The sequence below is a fragment of the Gorilla gorilla genome, chromosome 1, assembly GCF_029281585.2.
Source record: "Gorilla gorilla gorilla isolate KB3781 chromosome 1, NHGRI_mGorGor1-v2.1_pri, whole genome shotgun sequence".
Lineage (NCBI taxonomy): Eukaryota > Metazoa > Chordata > Mammalia > Primates > Hominidae > Gorilla > Gorilla gorilla.
This window is the reverse complement of record NC_073224.2, coordinates 31,236,432-31,260,380: the sequence shown is the minus strand read 5'-3', so window position 1 is coordinate 31,260,380 and position 23,949 is coordinate 31,236,432. Positions and strand designations below refer to the sequence as shown.

Genomic DNA, 23,949 nt, shown 5'->3' with positions numbered 1-23,949 from the left:
GCTCTGTCGCCAGGCTGGAGTGCAGTGGCGCGATCTCGGCTCACTGTAACCTCCAACTCCCTGGTTCAAGCGATTCTCCTGCCTCAGCTTCATGAGTAGCTGGGATTACAGACACGCGCCACCGCAGCCAGATAATTTTTGTATTTTTAGTAGAAACGGGATTTCACCATGTTGGCCAGGATGGTCTCGATCTCTTGACCTCGTGATCTGCCTGCCTTGGCCTCCCAAGGTGCTGGGATTACAGGCCTGAGCCACCGTGCCCGGCCTTTTTTTTTTTTTTTTTAATGGAGTCTCACTCTGTCACCCAGTCTGGAGTGCAGTGGCATGATCTCGGCCCACTGCAACCTCTGACTCCTGGGTTCAAACGATTCTCTTGCTTTAGCCTCCAGAGTAGCTTGGACTACAGGCATGTGCCACCATGCCCAGCTAATTTTTGTAATTTTAATAGAGGCAGGATTTCACCATGTTGGCCAGGCTGGTCTTGAACTCCTAACCTTAAATGATCCTCCCGCCTTGGCCTCCCAAAGTGCTGGGATTACACGTGTGAGCCACCACACCCAGCCAACAATAACTTTAGAAAGTGAAACTAGTAGCATAGCAAACTAATGTAACAAAAGTATTCAAAGTGTCTTTCAAAATACTTCTCAAGTGATCTTATTTGCCAGATCAAATCTTTAAAAAAAAATTCTAAAATTATATACTCAATTTAGAAACTCTCCCTAATTTTACCAATATTATATTATGGCTGAGAAAGAAAAAGAAGGAATTGATAGAACCACTTTCCTAATGAAAAAGAAGAATCAATTGGAATATGTATACATAATATAAATCATACATGCAAATAAGTGCATATTTTCCTAGCTTATCTAATTTGATCATTATAGCATCATTCTGAGGTGGAGATTATTATTAGCCTCATTTGATAGAGGAGGGAATTGATGTTTAGAAAGGTTAACTAATTGCCTAAGGTCATATAGCTGGTTGGATGGCTTCAAATGTTTCAGCATACTTTTACTGCATGTACAGTAACAATTTTATTAATGAAGGGAACACTTGTAAATACATGTACTGACAGGAAATCCATCATCAGCAATAGAAGTTATTCAAGTTACATAGGAAAATATTAAGATATCAAACAGTATTAAGGGAGGGGCTACCTATCACATGAAAATATCATTAAATTATAAATAAAATAAGATTAAGTGTGCCAGAAAACACAAAAGATGCATGTTGGCATACTGAGAGGAAGGAAGAATGATGCGAGTTTATGATTTGGTAATATCAGAGAAATGGATATTCCCATTTCTAAGAAAGAGATGTTAAAGAAAAAAACTGAAATTGGCTGAAAAATTTGTGTTCAAGTAAGAAGAGTTTCCTGTAATTAAAAAAGAAAAAATCCAACAACGTGGGCTCTTTCCTTCTCCAAACCCAGCAACTACTGGAAAGAGCACCAACCATATCTAGAGAGACTACAACTGGTATGCTTTCAGAAAACATTCTAATGTCCTGACACCCTACACATATCTCCAAAGGCTGGCTAAAATTCCTCTCCAAGATAATTCCTTTTATTCAAAATTGGATATTAAAGAATGTAATAAGTAAGCGATGGTTAAGGTAACAAATTAAAACTCATCCACACTAAAGTATAATCAATCAGTCTTTAAGTGGCTTTCTTAGAGATGAGTGGGTAAAAAGATCTGGAGGAAACAGCATTTGAGTGGGTGAAGAAGCTGCCATCAGTGAAATGAAGGATCTAAAATTTATTGAGCTCCATGAATGTGCCAGGTATTATGCTAACTGCTTTTATTCTCACAATATCCTTGTGAATAGGGCATGATCTCCATGTTAAAAATGAAGAAACTGAGGTTAAGTAATTTGCTCAGGGTCACATAACCAGTAAAACAGTAAATGGAAAGTCAGGATACAAACCCAGGTTTGTCTTACTCCAAAGCCCGCTCTTTCCACTTGAAACACCTTACATATATATTGTATAAAGAGAAAGAGTATATGCGTGTTCTTTAGTTTAAAATATGGTATTTTCTTATAGGGAGACTAGTTTAACCAATAGCTAATTGATATTGTAAAATACAATACAGATGAGACTGTACTATATTTCCTATTATAGAAACAAATGACGTCTTAAATTTTGCCTATTCTGTTGATATTCCAGTACTAGTAAATATACTTTTAATTTTTTAAAATGTTCTTTCAAGCAGCAAGATGATTTTTATAAGATTTCTTCTTAATTTCAAGGTGAACAGGTTACGACTTCAAAAAAAAAAAAAAGAAAAATGACTTGTATTCATGTCCTTCCAAGTAATTAGCAACTTTCAAAAGTGATTGGTATAAAACAATTATTGTCATTGATCAGCTCTGAATAGATAATTTTAAACAAAGTCATTGTGTGCTCAGCAGATTACAGCTTGTTAACGGGCAAGTTCTAAATGACCTCTTAAGCTAGTCAAATCAATGATGCATATTCCTCATTAAGTAACATCAAAATGTAAGTGGTCTTATAAATAATGTTTATTTTAAGCACTAAAACAAATGGCAAAACCTTGATATATTAAAAGCCATCTGCCATAGAAAAGATTTTCCCTCCATTGGGTCTACTTTTATTCCTGAAAATCTATAGTAACCTTAATGCCACTAAAAGAAAAAATGTCTTCTCTCTTAACATGAAAAATGAAGGCATGGGGCCAGGAGCGGTGGCTCATGCCTGTAATCCCTGCGCTTTGGGAGGCCGAGGTGGGTGGATCACGAGGTCAGGAGTTCGAGACCAGCCTGGCCAACATGGTGAAACCCCGTCTCAACTAAAAATACACAAAATTAGCTGGGCGTGGTGGCAGGAGCCTGTAATCCCAGCTACTCAGGAGGCTGAGGCAGGAGAGTTGCTTGAACCTGGGAGGTGGAGGTTGCAGAGAGCCGAGACTGTGCCACTGCACTCCGGCCTGGGTAACAGAGCGAATCTCCATCTCAAAAAAAAAAAAAGAAAAGAAAAGAAAAATGAAGTCATGGAAAACAAATTCCTTGATAATAGCTCACCCAGTACTAATGCTCTAAATGTATATGAGAGCACAGAAGTAGAACTCAGTTATTCATAATTATACTTTTACTAGAATGCTCAACATTCTAAAAAAGATTGTACAGTGAGCACAGAAATGTGGGTTTACTAAATCTTCAAAGATTAGGAATGTAAAAAGTAGTAATATAACCCAAGTTTTCATTGTAGGTATCATTGCATTGTCACGTCACAACCATTTATATTTATACATAAAATATTATCATATGAAAATATAGTTTCACACATATAGGACGTATATGTGAAAATCTTAACTAGATATTTTTAGCAAAAGATTCTGGATAATTATTAAATGTGCAGTTTCCTCTCTTTAATATTCTGTTTCCCCACTCTCATTAGCCTTGTACTTCCTTTCTCTACAAATCTATTTAATCATTTCACAATGATATTGGTACTAGAAGTAGAAGGAGGGAGGAAGAAATATACTTTTACATGGGGATGGAACATTAAAATATCTATTCCATCATCAGGTAAAAGCTTGGTGTTGTCCAGATGGCCCCTTCTTTTCTTCCATAGGCTGATATTTTGGGATACCCTTTTTTGTATGAATAAAACTGTTATTCATTCTGTATGCCCAGAACAATAACATAATGTCTAGCATATAAAAGACCTTCCATATCCTTTTTCTGAATTAGCTAACCTATCTATCTCTAACTATGTAATCTCAGGGTCATTATTCTAAATACAAATGCTTACTTCATAGTATTATAAATATGAAAATAGTATTGTAAGTACTTTAAGGGATTGAGATGAATCTTTATATATCTGACACATATTTAATCATTTTTAAGTAAAGCCACCATATAATCTTTTCTAACTTTTTTTGTATTTTAGACACAAGTGGGAAACAAAAGAAAATGGTTACTTGATATATCAAGTTAGATTAATTTTTATAAATTAAAATTTGTATTATATGCGGAGAAAGCTCTAAGGGGAAATAAGCCAATAAAGTGATGTTATTTGGCAAATTTGCTGTTTAAATGACCTCTGCTCTACTGTTTCTCTTGTTACTATTGCTTCTGTTTCCCTAAATGTGAGCATTTCAATCTGAACAAAATTGCTTGGGGGCACTATAATCAAGTTAAATAATTTAAAATAATAAAGAATCAGTTGAAACTGTAGATTCCAGTGGAATTTCACTAAGTGAGTATAGGTGACTGATCAATAACAGGTATGGGGATTTCAGGGTAAAAGGAATTTTACTTGAAACAATTAATTACATCTGTAGTTCTTTAACACTCTGTAAGCTTTTGATTATTACCATTTTTTCCATTCCTCATAGATCTTTGAAACTAAGATAAAAACCTGGACAGAATTCATTTTATAAGAGAGATCTCTAAGATGCTGCACACAGTACTTCTTGAAATTTGCATTCATGTGATATTGCTCCAGTTGTTCTAGGGCAGACAAGCAAAGGAAGACTCAAGATGTATGACATGATACAAAGGAGGCTTTTCAAAGGCATTACAAGGAACAAATATTTCCCATAAAGTTTACCATTATTACATTCCAAAGTCTGTGACAGATTATATGTCCCCATTATGTTTAGGTTATTGAAGACTAGTATACTCTAAACATTAATTTAGAAACAGCAGTTGACTTTATCAGTCCTAGCAACAATTTTGTGATTGTTCCTAATGTTTTAAAAATGTTAGAGTCCCTTTTCTTTTCCATTGATGCTTCAGGGCCCAAAACAGGCAAGGTAGAGGTATAAATGAAACTAAACACAGACTTTTAAATTTCAAAAATCTGTGTGATCTGCACCTTGGACTTCAACCAGCAAAGAAATGACAAATTCTCTTTCTTATCATTTGTTACATCCTACACAAAAATCCATTTAAAATTGGAGCAGGAAGGGTGTTTCATCTAGGCTTATGATGGATGACAAATCCTGATGCTGGCAATAGGAATAAGGGAGGCCACAGCCTGAATATTCTTTTAGATGGTGAGGTTTTTCGTCATGAGCCATCTAATTCTGCCTACAAGGAGAAGCATGTGACACTGCATTGGAATGCCTCAACTTACTCCTTAGTTAATTGTCACTTAATTTAGAATTCCTGCATGAAATGTACTACCAATAAGGATGCTCATGAATTATCAGGCCACAAGGTCAGTTTTCCAAGTAAACAGGGTATGAGTAATAAAATGTCCCTAAGAGCTCAGTCTAGGTCAGTATAGTTGTTCTCATCCATATTTTCAGAAAAAGAGGATTGGAAGTAAAGCCAAGATTAAAAGTGACCAGCAATGACAGAAATGTGAGTGCCAGACCTCCTGGGTTCAATGTCTAACACTTTCATTTACTAGCTGTGCGATTTTGGGCAAGATACCTTTCTGTGATTCCCTTTCCTCATATTTTAAGTTGTAATCTTAATGATACCTATACCTCAGAGAATTAGTTATGATGATTACAGAGAAAAGTTAAAATATTTAAAATACTTAGAATGGTGCCTGGAAAGTAGTAACTGCTATACAATTGTTAATTCATTATTAGTATTTACCAGTGGTTCTGACCTACCAAGATTTGGCAATACATGACATAGCAATCTTTTTCTTGCCTAGCTTCAGAGATCCATTTTGTTTTTCAAAAATTAGCAGCCACAATAATTTACCTACAATTGAACTCTTCGTAGGATACTACAAGACAATGAACATTTCATGTCAGAAATTGGTGTCAAAAGTATGAACTGCAACACAGACAACAATATGAAATGGGCATAAAACAAAGTTGAAGTGGACAGATTAGCAATTTGTCTTTTGAATTTACAAACATTAGTGTAAACTTTATTAAAGAAACAACTATGTTTTAGGAGAATTGCAGGGCATTCAGCTGAAAACTGAATTTCACAGTGTTATAACCCATTTAGGAAAAAATAAGTATAATTTTCCCCCCCACACTCTGACACACCGTAATCTCACTCTTGGAACATTACTAATCTACTTTCCATCCTCCTTCTCTACAAACCTCAACATATCCATATAATTGCGGCAGGAGTCAGACAAATGCCTTGGCAGATAGAAGGGGTCCGGTGAAACCCCACCTTCAAGCCAAAAATAGCTGGAGGGCTGAAAGACCAGACTGCTGCTTCCAGATAAAATCCGTGACCCAGAGTGAGAACTTCTGTTCTTGTTTGCCTACCCTTTCCCAATTGGTTCTTTCCCAATAATGTTTTTTGTCAAATATTGCCTTTTCCAATACTACCTACAGCTCCCCTCTCCCCTATCCTGTGCCTATAAAAATCCCAGACTCAGCCACACTAGGGGAGACGACCCAACTTCAGGTGAGAGACCACTTTCAGGCACCTGCTCCACATCATAGGAAGCAACGGTGGGGCCAAACCAGCCCTGGAGCCACAGGCCAGAGCAGGGCAAGGGACTGAACCAGCTGTTAACACATCACCATCCATCCAGCTGCAGATGGCAGAACTAAAAGAGCTAATCAGCATGTTGCAACACCCCTTCTGGGGCTTCGGGGCTGTGGGCACCTCTGCTTGGGCACCACTGTGTTCCCCTTGGGCAACACACCTAGAGTGGCTGCAAGCCCTGCACGGAGGCTGCCCTTGTGCTGGTGTTGAGAATGGCTGGCCAGACCCTGCACTCGCTTGCCCACACACACTCTCCTGCCAGGGACTGAGCATGCAGTCGCAGCAGCCAGCAGCTGGAGCACAAGCCAGGCACAGCCAGGCAGGCTGAGTAGATGAGGCACCTCCTCCTATAATCCCTGCAAAACAACCAAGAAAAATCCTGCATCACAAATCAAAGGAGCATTGATCTAGAAGAGGGTATAAATAAAATAAGAAGTCCTGGCCGGGCGCGGTGGCTCACGCCTGTAATCCCAGCACTTTGGGAGGCCGAGGCGGGCGGATCACGAGGTCAGGAGATCGAGACCATCCTGGCTAACATGGTTAAACCCCGTCTCTACTAAAAATACAAAAAATTAGCCGGGCGTGGTGGCGGGCGCCTGTAGTCCCAGCTACTCGGGAGGCTGAGGCAGGAGAATGGCGTGAACCCGGGAGGCGGAGCTTGCAGTGAGCTGAGATTGCGCCACTGCACTCCAGCCTGGGCGACAGAGCCAGACTCCGTCTCAAAAAAAAAAAAAAAAAAAAAAAAGAAGTCCTTAGAAAGAGGGAGAACCAAAGAAACAGAATCCACTGAAGTCTGGCCAGAGCTCAGTCTAACTGAAGTTCAGAATCTGGGGAGTTCCCTTTTTTAAATCCTTGCTTCCTCACTGGAAGTCAGTTTGACTACAGTACACTTAGGTATCCCCCAGCTATAGCTATTTATTCTCAGGGAATAAGTTTCAAAATCTGGAGTCATTCTATTGGAAAAATAGAGACTTCAGCAACAAGGTTGAGGCTGAATGTATGTAATCTTGGTCTTGGGTTATTTTCCCCCTGCAAATATAAGAATTGGGTATAAGATATATGTCATTTTGAATGAGAGACTTCTTCCTGGATGGGGTCAGCCAATCAGCAAAAGCCATAAGCAAGAGAAAACACAAAATATTGAAAACTATGAATCAAGGTAATGGGAAAAAGGGACAAGAAATAGACTTTAGGATGGAAAAAACAATTCCACTAACCTCTACTCTTTTGCTACCTGGGGATATTTTTAAATGGGTTTTCCCCACATAAGTAATTCTTACCCTCATCTTTATAATATTGTCAGGAACCGGACTCTCTAAGCCCAGTATTTGGAGGGCTAAGATGACACCCAAGTGCTCACTATATAGAAAATGGAGGGTGAGTTTTACACAAGGCTGTCAGAAGATATACAATTGTACATCTAGATGGCAGAGGGAGAGAAATGACTTGTGCAACTGAATCAGCTCATGGCGTTTGCATAAGATATTAACAGCTGTTCAAAGAAAGAGAACTGAAAATAAAAGTTGGGGGCCAAATTTAAATAGGATCCACAATGGAGTAGAAAAGATGCTGGAAGAAAAGCAGAACTCTAATCTGGAGTAAAGTCAAATTGAAGACTAAAAAGGAAATAAAGTGTCACAGAGAAACAGGAGGAATAGGGCCCCAGGAGCTAAGATAAAAATTTACTGAGCAATTTATTGCTATATTAATTGACTGTCACTGGCCTAGCAGCAAATCAGCAACAGGGGTTTTGTAAAGGCATACTGTGGGTTCTGACAGCAGCTTATATCACAGCAAACCTCCTTCAAATCGGTGTGTGTTATGATACTTGAGCAAAATCCTAAATCTCGTGAAGTCTTCCATTTACATACGAACTGCACAAACTAAATTTTACCTTACCAAATCCAGTTTATCTACATCATTACAGTATAGTCAGATAATCAAAAAAGGCTTAAAGATCCCCCAGCAAAGGCTTAAATAAGTTGCAACAAACGCACTTTGAACTAGAAAAAACGTGTTAAAGTAAAGGACTTTTTTTACTCCTTGTTTAGAAAAGAATGGGCCAGCATTCATTGATTTATTCAGGGATATTTATTTAACCACCTACTATAAGCCAAGCATTGAAGATACAAAGATGAAGATAGGATCTGGGCCGCATGAGACTTATAGTGTACAGGGGAGCAGGGGGTGGTGGGGTGGAGACAGGCATGTAAATTAGTAAGGATAATAAAATGTTACAGGTTCTATAACAGAAGTATGTCAATGGTAAAATAGGAACATAAAAAAGGAAAGTGATAAATTCTACAGGGGTAGGGGGATCATAAAGTCTTTAGAGAAAAGGTGACCCTTTAAAAAATAAATGCAGCAAATCAGGATATTAATATATATTACATAAAAGAAAATCACATACATATAATTTGTTCTTCATTACAAAAGAGTGATATCTATTTAGGGATGGATAGGCTATAAATAAATTTGTAAAACTCCTGCCATTTCAGAAATGCTCCACTAGCCTCTTTGACAATTGAATACATTTTAGTTGTCATGGTAGCAATCAATAGCCAAATATATATAACTTACAATAGGCTTTGTTCATAAGGAAAATTAAGACAAAAGTTTTGTTCTTATGTACTGTACATGAAGGTCTTATTCATAATTTGGGTACATATATATCTGTCTGGATATTATTGGCCATATACATATTTGGTAGTTATCTGTTACCCTTAGAGATTCTTTCTTTTGAACACTCACCATTCATGTTTAAATCACTTCTAGTTTTGAACTAAGTTACCAGGTAGCTTATGAACTGAAAAAGCAGAATCGTATTTATTAGAAATAAATCTTCAGCTACTGGTATCCAATTAGGATTGTAATCTTCATATATACACAACACAAAGGTATCTGAGCCACACACTGGTCTCTTTGGCCACTCACTCTTGAAAGTAGCAGAATTTTAAGAGTGCCATCTTGCAAAAATCCACTTACAAATAAATTGGCTGGAGTCCACTGACAGCTTCAGTTCCAGTCACTGGTCACTTGGATCAACCAATGCTATAAACTTATTGTTGTTGGGGAATCACTTATGGTCTTTCTGCCAGTGAGCCTCATTTCTGATTCCTCAACTCAGGAACATGAAATAGCACATAGTCTACTACCAAGTTAACCCATCTCAAACCTCTGAAGACTGACTTTGAACTTCTTTGTTAGAGAAATGTCTCTATTATAAATTTCCCATAGTAACATTTATGTGCTCCACATAGCCTCACAGAAATTCCTGAGTGTCATTAGTGGATCGTTCCAACCTCTAGGTAAAGCCTAAGTCTTCGCTCCCCTCACTTTAATCCCTACCGCATTCCCACCCCTATGCTTCTCTCCTAGAATGTTGTGTTGGAGAGAAAAGGCAATAAGGAGGAGGATAGGAGAGGACAGGAGAGGCAGGGAGGGGAGAAGACAGAAGGAGAAGAGAAAGGAAGGGGAAGGGAAAAAGGATCCAGAATTATAAGGGAGAGACTTTATTGGAAAGGAGTATTGCAAGAGGAAGTGGGAGGGTGACTACTGCAATCTGCAGAGGCAGACTACTGCATAGGGAGAACACTTTGACCACGAAATTTATAAGCAAGTTAAGAGGAAGGCAAAAAGAATTTTTCTTTCATAGAAAGGTATAAACAAGGCTAGAAGGAATCTGAGGTGGAGAAGTGGGATAAGAGGGTGGCATGACTGAATAGTAGATCAGAGAATCTTTTATCCTGAAGTCAGTCTGTTATCAGGAGAGGACGTTAAGGAGATGCTACATGCAGGCCAATGTTCAGGGACATAGAGGAGGGAGAGAAGCTAAATCACAGGTTGGTTAACAAACATTTTGTTCCAATTAGTCAGTAGGAATAAGCAACTCTGCTAATCATTTGTGAGGTAAAGAATGGAAATTTGGAGGGAATGCATCTAGCCTTGTCATAAGTAAAAAAGTGGGGCATCCCCGTATATATCTAACTGATACAAGGGAAGAGTAACTTTTTTCTTTTTCTTTTATAATTATTATTTTGCAGTAAGCTGTTTCTAAAACAGAAAAGGGTGTGGGGATTTCTTTTTTTTTTTTTTTTTTTTCTGAGACGGAGTCTTGCTCTGTCACCCAGGCTGGAGTGCAGTGGTGGGATCTCGGCTCACTGCCACTTCCGCCTCCTGGGCTCAAGGGATTCTCCTGCCTCAGCCACCCGAGTAGCTGAGACTACAGGCGCCCATGACCATGCCTGGCTAATTTTTGTATTTTTAGTAGACACGTGGTTTCACCATGTTGGCCAGGCTGGCCTCGAACTCCTGACGTCAGGTGATCCACCCTCCGTGGCCTCCCAAAATGCTGGGATTATAGGCGTGAGCCACCATACCCGGCCAGGTGTGGGAATTTCTTAACCTTTGTTGTTTTCCAGGATCACAAGACTCAGGTAAAATTCAACATTGCCCATTGACATTAATCAAAGATAAATTGACATTGGATGATGCTATTGGAAAATTGAGCTTTTAGTATATGTTGGAATAAGTAAAAAACTGCCTTCCAAGGGACTTGTACTGATGTGAATTTCTTACATATGTTTAGTCTAGGTAAAAGAAACCTTAATAAGCCAGACCAGAACTCAATATGAAGGTTTGAGGTAAAATAATACACAAAAGTATGCACTTTTCTAACTCTATCTTCTGTGCTTCTCCCTAGAAGCACAGAAGGGAGGGAGGCTCTCCTTCTACAATCTCCCCTGGTGATCAGTGGAAATAGCCAAATGGGCATTAACTGCTTTAGGTTCTCAGTCATCTATGACTTTTTATTTTGGAGATACATCTGACATGAAGTAAGAAGAAAAGAATCAATGGTGTTTTAGTCTCAGAGGTTAAGTTTATAGCAAAGCTGTACAAAACCTCTGAAATTCCCAGACCAAAGTATTCCCTTTAAAAGAGAAAAATTGAATTGTTTTCCTATATGAATATTACTGAGAAAGGCAAATAGCCTATTGCAGCTAGATTTTCTGCCTCTGGCTCAAGAAAAGCAGCAGGAAGATCTACTTCTTCCTTTTATATTTTTCCTCAAACTCCAGGAGAACAAGCAGAGAGGAGGATGAAGAAATACTAGAGTGAGCTGGCTAGACTCCCAGCACACTCACCTGAAAAGGAAAGAGCCTCTTTCTAAAGCAAAACACATAGTCAAAATAATGTTAACTTAGCCACTATGGTTCACCCCAGCACTTTCAAAAAGGATTTTACTACCTTGCCTCACTCAAAATAAAATCCATTATTTGCAGAAGAACTAACAGATTAATGAAAAAGAATATAAGGCAACATAGATTTTAAGGACACTAATGAAATTCACTTAAGAAATTTCTCCATTTATAGTAGCTTAGCAATTAAATTATTATCATATTGTCTGAAACAAAAGAAATAATATTTTTGTTATGTCCATTCCCAAGATCAGTGCAGAAACCGAGTTCAAGCTCCGTAATTGCTAAATTCAGTTTTCTATTAGGAAAATAACACATTAAAAATGAACACAGAACTGATAGAAATAAAACTTCGAAGCTGGAAACTGACTTCATTACTGTTAAATCATATGAATAATTTCTAATTGATTTGTATTGGGCAGGAATCTTATATTTCACAACCATGTTCATCTATTTATCACAATGTATTCTATATGACATATAGAAATTAATACATTGCTTCATTAATATTTAAGTCTTTCTCTAGTTATGGCTCAGAGATATTCAACATTCTAAAACATAAGCATTTATAATTACATGTTTTACATTTTACTCTAATTTTTAATACTGCCAAGATTATTTAGCATAACTAACTTTTTAACTACATACTCTTTCTCTCTTTACCATTAGCATATCAATCAAATTTGCATTATTCTGCTTTGCTCATTTTATTAAAAGCGAATTCAGGGCACAATTGACTTTTCATTTGTTTAACAAGTGAAGAAATATTTACCCTGACAGCCATTGCATTGTAGAGATTCATCATCATAGTATAATATGCTACCTGTGAATCAAGAAAAAAGATGGCATGCATTTCAGTTACACAAAGACAGTGCAGCCTATTTTTACATATAAAAGATAAGAATCTTTATACATAATACATAATAAGAGTTCTAGCCTTAGAAAAATGAAATCAAATGTTGTATTGAAGAGATAGGCTTCCTAATACATAATGCAAGTTTAACCAGAAAAATCTATGGTAGTCAAACTAGGAGCTAATGGAGATATATGATCATAAAATGCTCTCCGCTGAGTTTGATAATCAATGGTGCTCTACTGAGAATAGAATAACAAAGCAGAAATATTCACAAGTGCTGGTGACATGTAGTATTGTATGATTTATTCACTGGGGTTCTTTTAGCCAAAACTCACAGAAACATAAAAGGAATTCATATCAAGACGTCTGGTTTAATGAAAAACTCAAAGAAATGCTGTCTTCAGTCGAAATCGTTCAAGGATATGGATGCAGTGATGGAGCAAAATTGTGCCTTCCAACCATCTATGCAAAATGTTATGTACTTAGCTGCCTCCTGAGTAATCCTTGGGAATTTTGTTTCATTTAATATTCATTTTAACACCATAAAATCATAAATACAATGATATCATGTTACAGCAAATCCCTTGATATAGTGAAGACTTCCTGAAGTGTTGGTTTCTGTCTAGTAAAGACACATCTACATATTAATATACAAATTTCTGTTATAGTAAATCATTCAACAATGTAGCTTATTTCAATGAAAATATTCTTTAAATTAAGCTTCCCCATCTGCTCTATCTTTTAATTAAAAATATAAAATTAATATAATTCATGACAGTACAATAAACAATAAAAGCAATGAGATAAATATTTTTAACATGGTATACAACTTTATCCATTTTTATTCAACCAAAATTTATTCACTATAACTTGAGCCCAGGTAATAATTGTTATGTTTCAGGCAAAAATCAGAAAAATGTGCCTTAACTCTTTATAAAGGGGCTTTCTGCCCCATGACAAACAGAAATTCATTAAAAGGGTTTCACTGTAATTAGTGTTGTTTGAATTGCCTGGTCTGATCCAAAGCAAATTGTGGAGAGCAGCAGGGCTGGATTATTTATCAACAGTCTGAGCAATTAAGAAACAGTTGGCTGCAATATGTTATTTACAAATGAACACAAAAACATTTCTTCATTTTAAATTCTCTTTCTTCATGATTGTAAGCAAGGCATAATTGGTGTTTGAGGTGATTTAAAATATTTACTTTAATAGTGTACTTCTTGACATCATATTGAAGCAGACATTGCTATTAAACATTTCTATAAAGAAGAAATACATTGGATATTATATATTTCCAAGAGTTTGGGTTCAGAAAAAGATGTTTCTTGTCTTTATCATATCATTGTTTAGTTAACAGTAGAGTGAATGTGTGAGCTTTTGAGTCACAGACCTGTGTTCAATTCCTGGCTTTGCTTTTAACAGCTGTGTGTCCGTGAACAACTTACTGAAAGTCTCTCAGTCTTGATTTCCATTCTTAGAAAACTGGTCATTATATGCTTCATTGAGTTGTCGTGAAGACTAAAATGAGACAAAGTATCTAAGGTGCTCAGGACATAGCTAATAGTCATTATGAAAGGGATTATCAGTAGTGCTCACATTACACATTTTGTAGTTAAAAGTATGTAATTTAACTATAAGTAAAATTCTAGGCCAGGCGTGGTAGCTCATGCCTGTAATCCCAGCACTTTGGGAGGCCGAGGCAGGTGACTCACGAGGTCAGGAGTTCGAGACCAGCCTGGCCAACATGGTGAAACCCCGTCTCTACTAAAACTACAGAAAAGTAGCTGGGCGTAGTGGCAGGCGACTGTAATCCCAGCTACTCAGGAGGCTGAGGCAGGAGAATCTCTTGAACCTTGGACGCGGAGGTTGCAGTGAGCCAAGATCGAGCCACTGCATTCCAGCCCAGGTGACAGAGTGAGACTCCGTCTCAAAAAAAAAAAAAAGAAAAAAAAAAGTAAAATTCCAAAAAGTATAAAAGGCTCAATTTTATTATGAACTAACAGGAAAAAAAGATTCAGATTTTGAACCAAAGAATTCTGAATCCTGTAGTTAAGAGGTGAGAAAGCACTTTGATTCTCACATATCATTCTTAAGTGAACCACTAATTGATACCACATTTATTCTCAATTGTCTAGCCCAGATGCTTTAGAAAGTACTGAAAGAAGCATATGCAACAAAATATTTTATTATTCCACTTACATGAGGTACTAGAATAGTCTAATTCATAGAGACAGAAAGTAGAAAGTGGTTACTAGTGACTGGAGGGAAGGGAGAGTTATTATTTAACATGTACAGAGTTTCAATTTGGGAAGATGAAAAAGTTCTGGAGAGGAACAGTGGTGATGGTTATGTAACAATGTGAATATACTTAATGCTACTGAATAATACAGTTAAAAATGATTGAAGTGGTAAATTTTATGCTACACATATTTTACCATAATTTTTTTAAAAACTAAAAAAAAAATCACATGTAAATGTGAACCGCATTTCCATAAGCTTTCTAAGAGATACATATAAACACTTAAAACTTTTGTAAAATTTTATCTTTGTTTTTCCATTCTGAAAATGATGATTATTTGTTATATTAACATTAACCCTTTGGGTTACTTGAACACTTAAAATATAACTCATAGAAAGGCTCTAGTTTTTAAAAAATTATTTTCTAGAATTCTGTCTTAAAAGTTTTGTTTTTTTCATTCCATGAAATTGGGTGAGGAAAGCATATTGTACCTACCAAATGTTAATAACATATCCAAGAATGACAAGCCATTTTAATGTCTCAGCAGACAAAATTCATATTTATTAATTACCTATTCCTTTATCATCAAGATATCAAGTCTACTTTAAAGGGGAAGATGAAAGATCTCGGGCGAAAATTAAGTATAAAAGAAGTAGATTGTTTTACTGTAGTGGAAACATGGTGCTCAATTTTAGATGTTCACCAAATATTTGTTGAATAAATGAAGAAAAAGAGGGAGGGGAAAAGAACAGGAAAGATAGGGAGAATTGATGTCTTGCATTTACATCAGATAGGATAGGAAGAATTCCTGGGATTAAAAAGCAGCATTTGAACGTTATCAGCCATTTGTTAGCTCTATGTGGCCTTTGTCATATTACCTAGCTCAATTTTTAGGAAGCTTCTGAAATTTTTTAGAAGGAATATATTCCTTTTGAAAACATAATTAATTTTCTGACTGGTTGATATCCATATGGATCTTTTAGACGGGGCTCTTATTCAATGGAATTAGACCACAGAGGTTATACTAATTATTTATAACTGATGTCCTTTCTGATTTGTTGTCCATGAACTGTGATGACTGACCCAACTGTATACATGGCTGAGTATTTTGAATGTTATCCTGCCTGTAAGACAAACTTCTGAGAACCCAGTCCCACCACTGGCCATGTTGGTTTTCTATTTTATATTGAGGACTTGATTCTTTCATTTTTTACCTATCATTTCCAACTAATTCCTGGGCTTTGTCAAGTCTTCTTTCCCTGTGACTGAACAACCTACAGTCTTCATACCTGCTTAATCTTATGTTTAATCCATTTGGAACACTTCTTCTAGATTAATTTTGTAAAGTATTGCTTTTATCAACTCCTTTTTTGAATTTTTAAAAATCATAGACTTTCAGTAGTTTCCAATTGCTTAAAGCAAGGCATCCTAATTGGGCTGATTGATGTAACTAACACGCTTGAGTATTTCAGATCACTAGGAGAGAGAGAGATGTATAGTCACAAGCTAAGGCACATGCCACTTAACTTTTTTTATTTCTCTAGTACGATAATGATTACTGATGAGAGTATATCCCATATTTAAGTTTATTTTTTCTCTATCAAGTGAATTACAATGTGGGTGGGGGACAAATGAGAACTACTCTCTTACAGGTCAAAGTGATATGCAAAATTCACCACAATCAAGTGCCAGTTGTTTTTTTTCCAATTATCCCTCCCTATTCCTTTCCCTTAAACCTCAATCTGATCAAATTACTGCACGTTTTTTTCTTCTCCCTTTCATATTCATATGACTTTGCTTGCCTGAAATGTCTTACCATTCCTTTTTAGCTGTCCAAATCCTATCTCCCCTGTTTTCCTTATAAGCATTTATTTATAGGAGAAACTACCTTTTCTTCCCTACTACGAGTGCTACCAACTGGAATAAGAAGCTAGCATTCTCCTAACTCCAAAGGGTACTTTCAAACCATTTCAAACCAGTAGGATGAACTTCTTTAAATAAATAAATAAAAGAACCCATTTCTAATCTGAGGTTATTCAACTTTATTACTCTCTGTTCCTTTTAGGTGTTCTTATCCTTCCTTAGGCTTCTGAATCACACTATCCTCTATCTCTCCTTGTTGCCCTCCCAACCTGCTCCCGCTATAGGGTATAAAGATTTTGGGCCAGGTGTGGTGGCTTACACCTGTATTCCCAGCATTTTGGGAGGCTGAAGTGGGCAGATCACTGGAGGTCAGAAGTTCGAGACCAGCCTGGCCAACACGGGGAAACCCCGTCTCTACTAAAAATACAAAAAAACAAATTAGCCAGGTGTGGTGGTAAGCACCTGTAATCCCAGCTACTCAGGAGGCTGAGACAGGAGAATTGCTTGAACCTGGGAGGCAGAGGTTGTAGGGAGCAATTGCACCACTGCACTCCAGTCTGGGCAACAGAGTGAGACTCCATCTCAAAAAAAAAAAAAAAAAAAAAAAAAAAAAGATTTTTAACACCTAGGTTGAAGTCTTACACTTCATTGGAACTTCTGCCACCATCCCAAGACTTTTCATATTCATGTCAACAGCACATTCAATTCCCTAATCTCACAATTACCCACCTTTTCCAGTCCCAATGACCCCACACTTCAGTTTAGCCTTATATTCCCAAAACATGCTCCAGACGTTGTCAACTATGACCGTTCCACCTCTTGTTTTAAACCCAGACTGCAAATTCTTCTCCGTAAAGCCCTGGAGGCTTAATTTCTATTAAAAGACTGTTTCACCCACTCTAAACAAATCTAGTACGGATCTCTTCTTTTCCTCAGTTTTAAAATCCTTCTTCGCATATTTTCATGTACAATATACAATAACTGCATTTTTTTTTGTTATACGAACATACCATAAGTTATTTAATCTTTCCTTTATTGTTGAGCATTTTGGTTGAAAACCAAGAAAATATGAGCTTCAAGGACGAAATAATCAACCATTTCAAGTGCAAAACATTTAAAGTAATATGTATTTATAATAATTTTGAGTAATGTATCTAGATGACACGATGAGATCAACTGGCATCATTTGCTAGATTGAAAAATACAGAAGAAATATATGCGTTAAAGTGATGAGAATGAAACCTTTAGAAGCCATGCACAATGGATAACAGATCTGATGAGCCTGAGTTTTTTTTATTTTCCATATTAGGGCCATCGACATTTCATAATTTTGAGTATAATCATTAAATTAATTTCTAATCAAGTAATTATGAGTATTTTGTGCATATGCTTTGCCTTGTTTGCTGGCAATTGATAACAATTTGGTAATTATCAAGTGTTCTTTTTTTTTTTTTTTTGAGATGGAGTTTCACTCTTGTCGCCCAGGCTGGAGTGCAATGGCGGGATCTTGGCTCACTGCAACCTCTGCCTCCCAGGTTCAAGCGATTCTCCTGTCTCAGCCTCCTATGTGGCTGGGATTACAAGCGCGCGCCACTATGCCTGGCCAATTTTTGTATTTTTAAGAGAGACGGGGTTTCACTATGTTGGCCAGGTTGGTCTCGAACTCCTGACCTCAGGTGATCTGCCTCCGTTGGCCTCCCAAAGTGCTGGGATTACAGGCATCAGCCACTGCACCTGTCCTGAACAGTTCATTTTTAAAATATCATTTTTTCCATAAAAAAGAATTAAAAGCCAATTATATTCTTTCTCCCAGTTACCAGTAATATTATCTTTAAGATTAGGTGAACCAAATCTAAACTTATATTATAATTATGATAAAAATGTGTTGTTAAAGTTTTAAATTAATATTAGTAACTCAGAGTCTTAAGTTGTCCTGTCTTTGAAGTTTAGACCCTAAGGAAAAAATATATATATGTTTAAGTTTTCTGGTATTACACTAAAAGGTGAAGAATGCTGCCTTATTATCTTATAACTGATTTGGAAGTCCTATAAAGAAAAATATCAAAAATATTGGGCATTTTCTCATCTAAAAATAAACACGTTTTCATCTAATGAAGAGAAATAAAAAATCTATGAAAGCAACAATGTCAATCTCTTATCACTTTTAAAACTAGTGACTGGTATTTTATACATTTTTGCCAACCATGAAAAGATCAAATTGTTGGCTTTTATCATAACAACATACAATGGAATTTGATGGTACATGTCATCATTTTTCCCATTTAAAGTTAATAAAACTTTCATTGTTCCTCTTTTAAATAATCATATATGAAAACATTGAAAGAAGTGTTATAATGGTAAGCCATGTATGAATACTGGGAACCTTGATTTCATAAATATATAATGTTATTTTTATAATTTGAATAATTTCTCTTTTTAATCATAATCAATCTTTGTAAATTAAATAGTTCTACCATAGGCTATTAATACATTTCAACAAAAAAATTTAATTAAATTGAGTTTTAATGTGGTTGCCATACATATGTTATTCACTAGATGATCTCAATTTAAAAACGTAACATTGACCTGTCTAGGACTACAGTTATATATAATTATTTTATAACACCTCATATCAAACTAATTATATACTACAATAGCCTTTATACTTCTCTGCTCTCAGACTATGGTGATTCGAAAGTAGCACATCTGATATTAAACATAATGTAAATTGGGTAATGACAAAATATAAAAAAGGAAGGCAAATTTAAAAATATAACAAAATGTATACAAGCCATCCAATTTAGTTTTTACAGATAAATGCAGTCAGGGAACTCTCAAATTGTTAGTGCTCTTAAAAGAAGCAAATGAAAGGATATTTCTACATTTTTGTGGTACTATTGCTTAAAAGAATGACTTATTTTTATTTCCCCATTTATGAAACGAATGGAGTAAGGAAGGGGTAAGGAAAAGCTAACTAGAACACTACACAGCTAAAACAAGATGGGTCCCCAAATAGTAGGACTATTTGATTGTACAATGAAATGAACAGGCCACAGTAAAATTAAACCAAGAGTTCAGCATGCATAAAATGCATGTGCACTGAGCACATGCACCAGGTGACAATAAGTTTGTTACCAATAAAAAGGAGAATCAGAGCACATCCTCAATAATAGGAAAGAATTTTCACAGTTGTGACCCAACAGTTCTGTACCCCTAAGATAGGCAAATTTGGGTTATGTTGCTAGATACAGCAGCATGAAAGTCAGCAGAAAGGCCTAAAATGGAAGTTGAAAAGAAAAACAAAAACAACAGTCATACAGGAAGCAAAAAAGAGGCAACCAATCACAAAACAAGACTGGAATAGCTCTATTATTGTGGGTTAATGAAGTCACTGCAATGCAGAGCACATGACTCTTTAGGACTTGATAAGCTATTTGATGTCACCATGAGAATTATTTAAAAGCTGGATAGAAATATTTTGGTATAGGAGAATTTTGAGGAAAGTTGACTTTCCTCACTAAAGACATCCCAGAACTTCTATCTTTTCACAGTCCTCTTTCTGCTTGAACTTCACATTTGACAACTCCAAGTTTCCTATAAGTTTTCTCCTCTAATTCCTGTGATATAACATCACTCTGTTTTCATGTTTATTCTTATTTTTAATTCCCTTTCCTCTTACTAAATTCTACCTAATGCATTCCACAAGCCTCAATTCTTAGACACCATTCTGTACTGTTCACATACTTTTTACATTAGGTAGAAAATCCTGTCATCTTATAACTATGGATCTAGAACTTTTATCTCCAGTGCTGATCTTTAATCTAAGCTCCCATTCAGTAGCTTGGTTTAACAAATATTTGTTGAGTTCTAATTTTGATGTGCCAGAGATTTTGCTGAGTTTGCACCATCACCTTACAAGATACCACCACATGGAGGTGTCCTAACATCATCACAAACTCCAAAAGCTCCAAACATTTTTGTAAGCATAACCGAGTAACCCATTCAGAATGTTTCTTATAAACATCCTTGCTTTTGTTATCATTATAACTATCAATCAGCTTTGCTGAGATAAAAATACAACCATTGCAGTAGGTTGCAAAACAACAAAAGTTTATTTCTTACTCACACTACATGTGAGCTAAGGTTCCCTGTAGCTATGTCCCACATATCTCTTCGTCTCAGCCCTAAGGTTGAAGGAGCAAGCTGGATCTAAGGTATGCCATTCTTTTGCCAGAGGAAAAGACCGAGAACACCTCTTTAAAGCTTCAGTTTGGGTGTGGCATATATCCCATCTGCTCACAACACATAGACAAGCCCCACATCGGTGGGATGAGTATGAATCATCCTTTTTATGAAGAAGGGGAGATGGGATGACTAATTTTGAACAAGAATACAATCCACCCTGGCACATACTGATGTTAATCATCATCTATATTGGTCGTAGCAAACATCTTCCAACTTGTATCCCTGTGAATCATTTATCCAGTTGGTAAAAATTTCAGTAGGCCTTTTATGTGTCAGTCACTGGGATATTTTTGAGATATAATTAGACTCATCACTGCTACTCAGGAGCTTCCAATCAAATGAGAGAGATATAAATAAACAAATGTATCAGTGAGAGAAATGCCTACATGATAAGCATTTAAGAAGACAAAATTAATGTTTTCAGTATTCCCAAATTTTACTTTCTACTAAGATTAGGAAAAGTTGATCTTCAAGTAAAGTCTTGAGGGATACGTAGGAAATCAGACCAATGAGAGGCATGTTAGAGTGAAGAAAAGCATTCCAGGCAGAGGGAACAGCATTTGCCAAAAATCTTTGGGTGATAAGGACACTGCATATTTGGGCAATGGCAAGTGGTTGAATACGACTAAAGCATATTTACATAGGTATAGCAAGAAGTGACATTAGATAAGAAGCAATGGTAAGACCATGGAAGACCTCACATGTCGTGTTAAAAAGCAAGGACTTTACATTATATTGCTATGGGAAGGAGGACTACAGGCATGGCAGTAAAATGATGCAGTTTAGTTTGGAATCAAGAGGCTTTTAAGAGGGAAAGTAAAAATGATTTGATGACCAATAGAAGGTGAGTTAGGGAACAAGAGGTAGTAGAGAGTCTAGGATGACTGTTTCTCAGGGTTTGATTTCTGGTTGAATTGCAGTACTATTTACCTGAAAAAAAGAAATATAGGACGAGCCAATTTGGGCCACGCGAGGGACATCCAGAGAAGATGTTTAGTATTTAGTATGTGGATCTATATAGACATATATGGATCAGGAGCTGAGAACCCTAGGCACATCATTTAGTCTCCCTGAGTACCAATTTCTTCATCTATAAAACAGATACCACCTGCACATTCTTCTTAACAGAACCATTGCTCATGACATAATGAGACAATGATTGTAAAAACTATTTTAAGTAAAAAATTCCTTTAAAAATATATTAATATAAAATTATTTTATAAAAGTCACACTGAACTCCTTACCAAACTTCTGTTATTCCCCACTGTCTGCATAATCTAGAGCAACTATCTAATTTTTTCTGTATATGTTATGCTCATTCCTAATTTCAAAATTTCATTCATGTTTTCTTCCCAAGGGTTAGCTGAAGTGTCATTTCCTTGACCTTCAGAGCCTATGTTAACTTCTCACCTGAATACTTATTACTTCTATTTGTGTGTGTGTGTGTGTGTGTGTGTGTGTGTGTGTGTGTGTGTTTTGATGGGCAAAGTCTCCTTTAAATTGAATTTCTTTTTAAATTAATTTATTTAATAGATAATACATGCACATTGTTTAAAATTCAAACACTACAAATGAGTTGACATTGAAGTCTCTCTCCCATGCCTGTCCCTCAACTACTCAGTTCTCTTCCCCCCAGGCAGTAATATCATCAGGTTTTTCATGTGTGATCTTTCCAGAGATCCTTCCAGAGTCAAGAAAATTAAATCAGTGGCTTTCAAATCATGCCCTCGTGGCTCAGGCGACAATAGAAAACACAGGGAAAGAAATGAAGTAGTTGCATTTGTCTAGCTTCCAAAATAGTTGCACTGCCTATATTTTATGTGGGTCTATTTTGCATACTATAAGGGAATACTGAGACAGACTAATTCATTTATTTATTATTATTTATTATTATGATGATTTTTTGAGATAGAGTCTCGCTCTGTCGCCCAGGCTGGAGTGCAGTGGTGAGATCTTGGCTCACTGCAAGCTCCGCCTCCCGGGTTCACGCCATTCTCCTGCCTCAGCCTCCCGAGTAGCTAGGACTACAGGCACCTGCCACCACGCCCTGCTAATTTTTTGTGTTCTTAGTAGAGACGGGCTATCACCATGTTAACCAGGATGGTCTTGATCTCCTGACCTCGTGATCCGCCCGCCTTGACCTCCCAAAGTCCTGGGATTACAGGTGTGAGCCTCCACACCCGGCCCCAGACTGACTAATTTATAAAAAAAAAGAGGTCAATTTGGCTCATCTGTATGTGGTATCAGCATCTGCTCCGCTTCTAGTGAGGCCTCAGGAAGCTTTTACTCATGGTGGAAGGTAAAGGGAGAGCAGGCATATCACATGGCAAGAGAGGGAGCCGTTCAAGCTGCCAGACTCCTTTAAACAATCAGCTGTCATATGAATTAACACGAGAACTCACTCATTACTGTGGGGAGGGGACCAAGTCTTACATGAGGGATCCTCCCCCATGACCCAAACACCTCCAACCAGGCCCTACCTCCAACACTGGGTTATATTTCAACATGAGATTTAGAGGGGACTGATATGGTTTGGCTGTGTCCCCACCCAAATCTCATGTTGAATTGTAATAATCCCCATGTGTCAAGGGTGGGGCCGGATGGAGATAATTGAATCACGGGGGCAGTTTTCCTCATACTGTCCTCATAGATAGGGAACAAGTCTCACAAGATCTGATGGTTTTATAGGGGGCTTTTCCACCTTTTACTCATTCTCTCTTGCTTGCCACCATGTAAGACATACCTTTCACCTTCTGCCATGATTGTGAGGCCTCTCCAACCATGTGGAACTGTGAGTCCATTAAACTTTTTCTTTATAAATGACCCAATCTCAGGTATGTTTTTATCAGCAGTGTGAAAACAGACTAATACAGGGACAAACATTCAAACTATATCATATCTCTTTACATACAGGACTAAGAATTTTGCTAAAATTTTAGTTAGAGGAGGTTCTATTACTAAAGTTTTAAAATGACTGTTCTACACCATTCATTTTATAACTTAATCATATACTGTACGACATTGTTATTATTGTATATAACTGTAAGGTCAAAAAAATTATGCAGCAGAAATTAAGAAAATGATGATTTAAGCAAACTTAATTT

General features: G+C 36.7%; 1 protein-coding gene across 14 annotated transcripts in view; it reads right to left on the bottom strand.

Annotated features, from left to right (window-relative positions):
- The window catches only part of SPATA17 (spermatogenesis associated 17), a 229,757-nt gene that overhangs the window by 179,577 nt on the left and 26,231 nt on the right, over window positions 1-23,949 (bottom strand). For all 14 annotated transcript variants that reach the window (XR_008677489.2, XM_055379573.2, XM_055379566.2 and 11 more), the window contains exon 4: window positions 12,415-12,465. Coding sequence is in view for 13 of the 14 variants with exons in the window: in XM_055379573.2 (XP_055235548.2) it covers window positions 12,415-12,465 (51 nt within the window). In the remaining variant the exon portion in view is untranslated. The remainder of the gene's footprint in view (window positions 1-12,414; window positions 12,466-23,949) is intronic.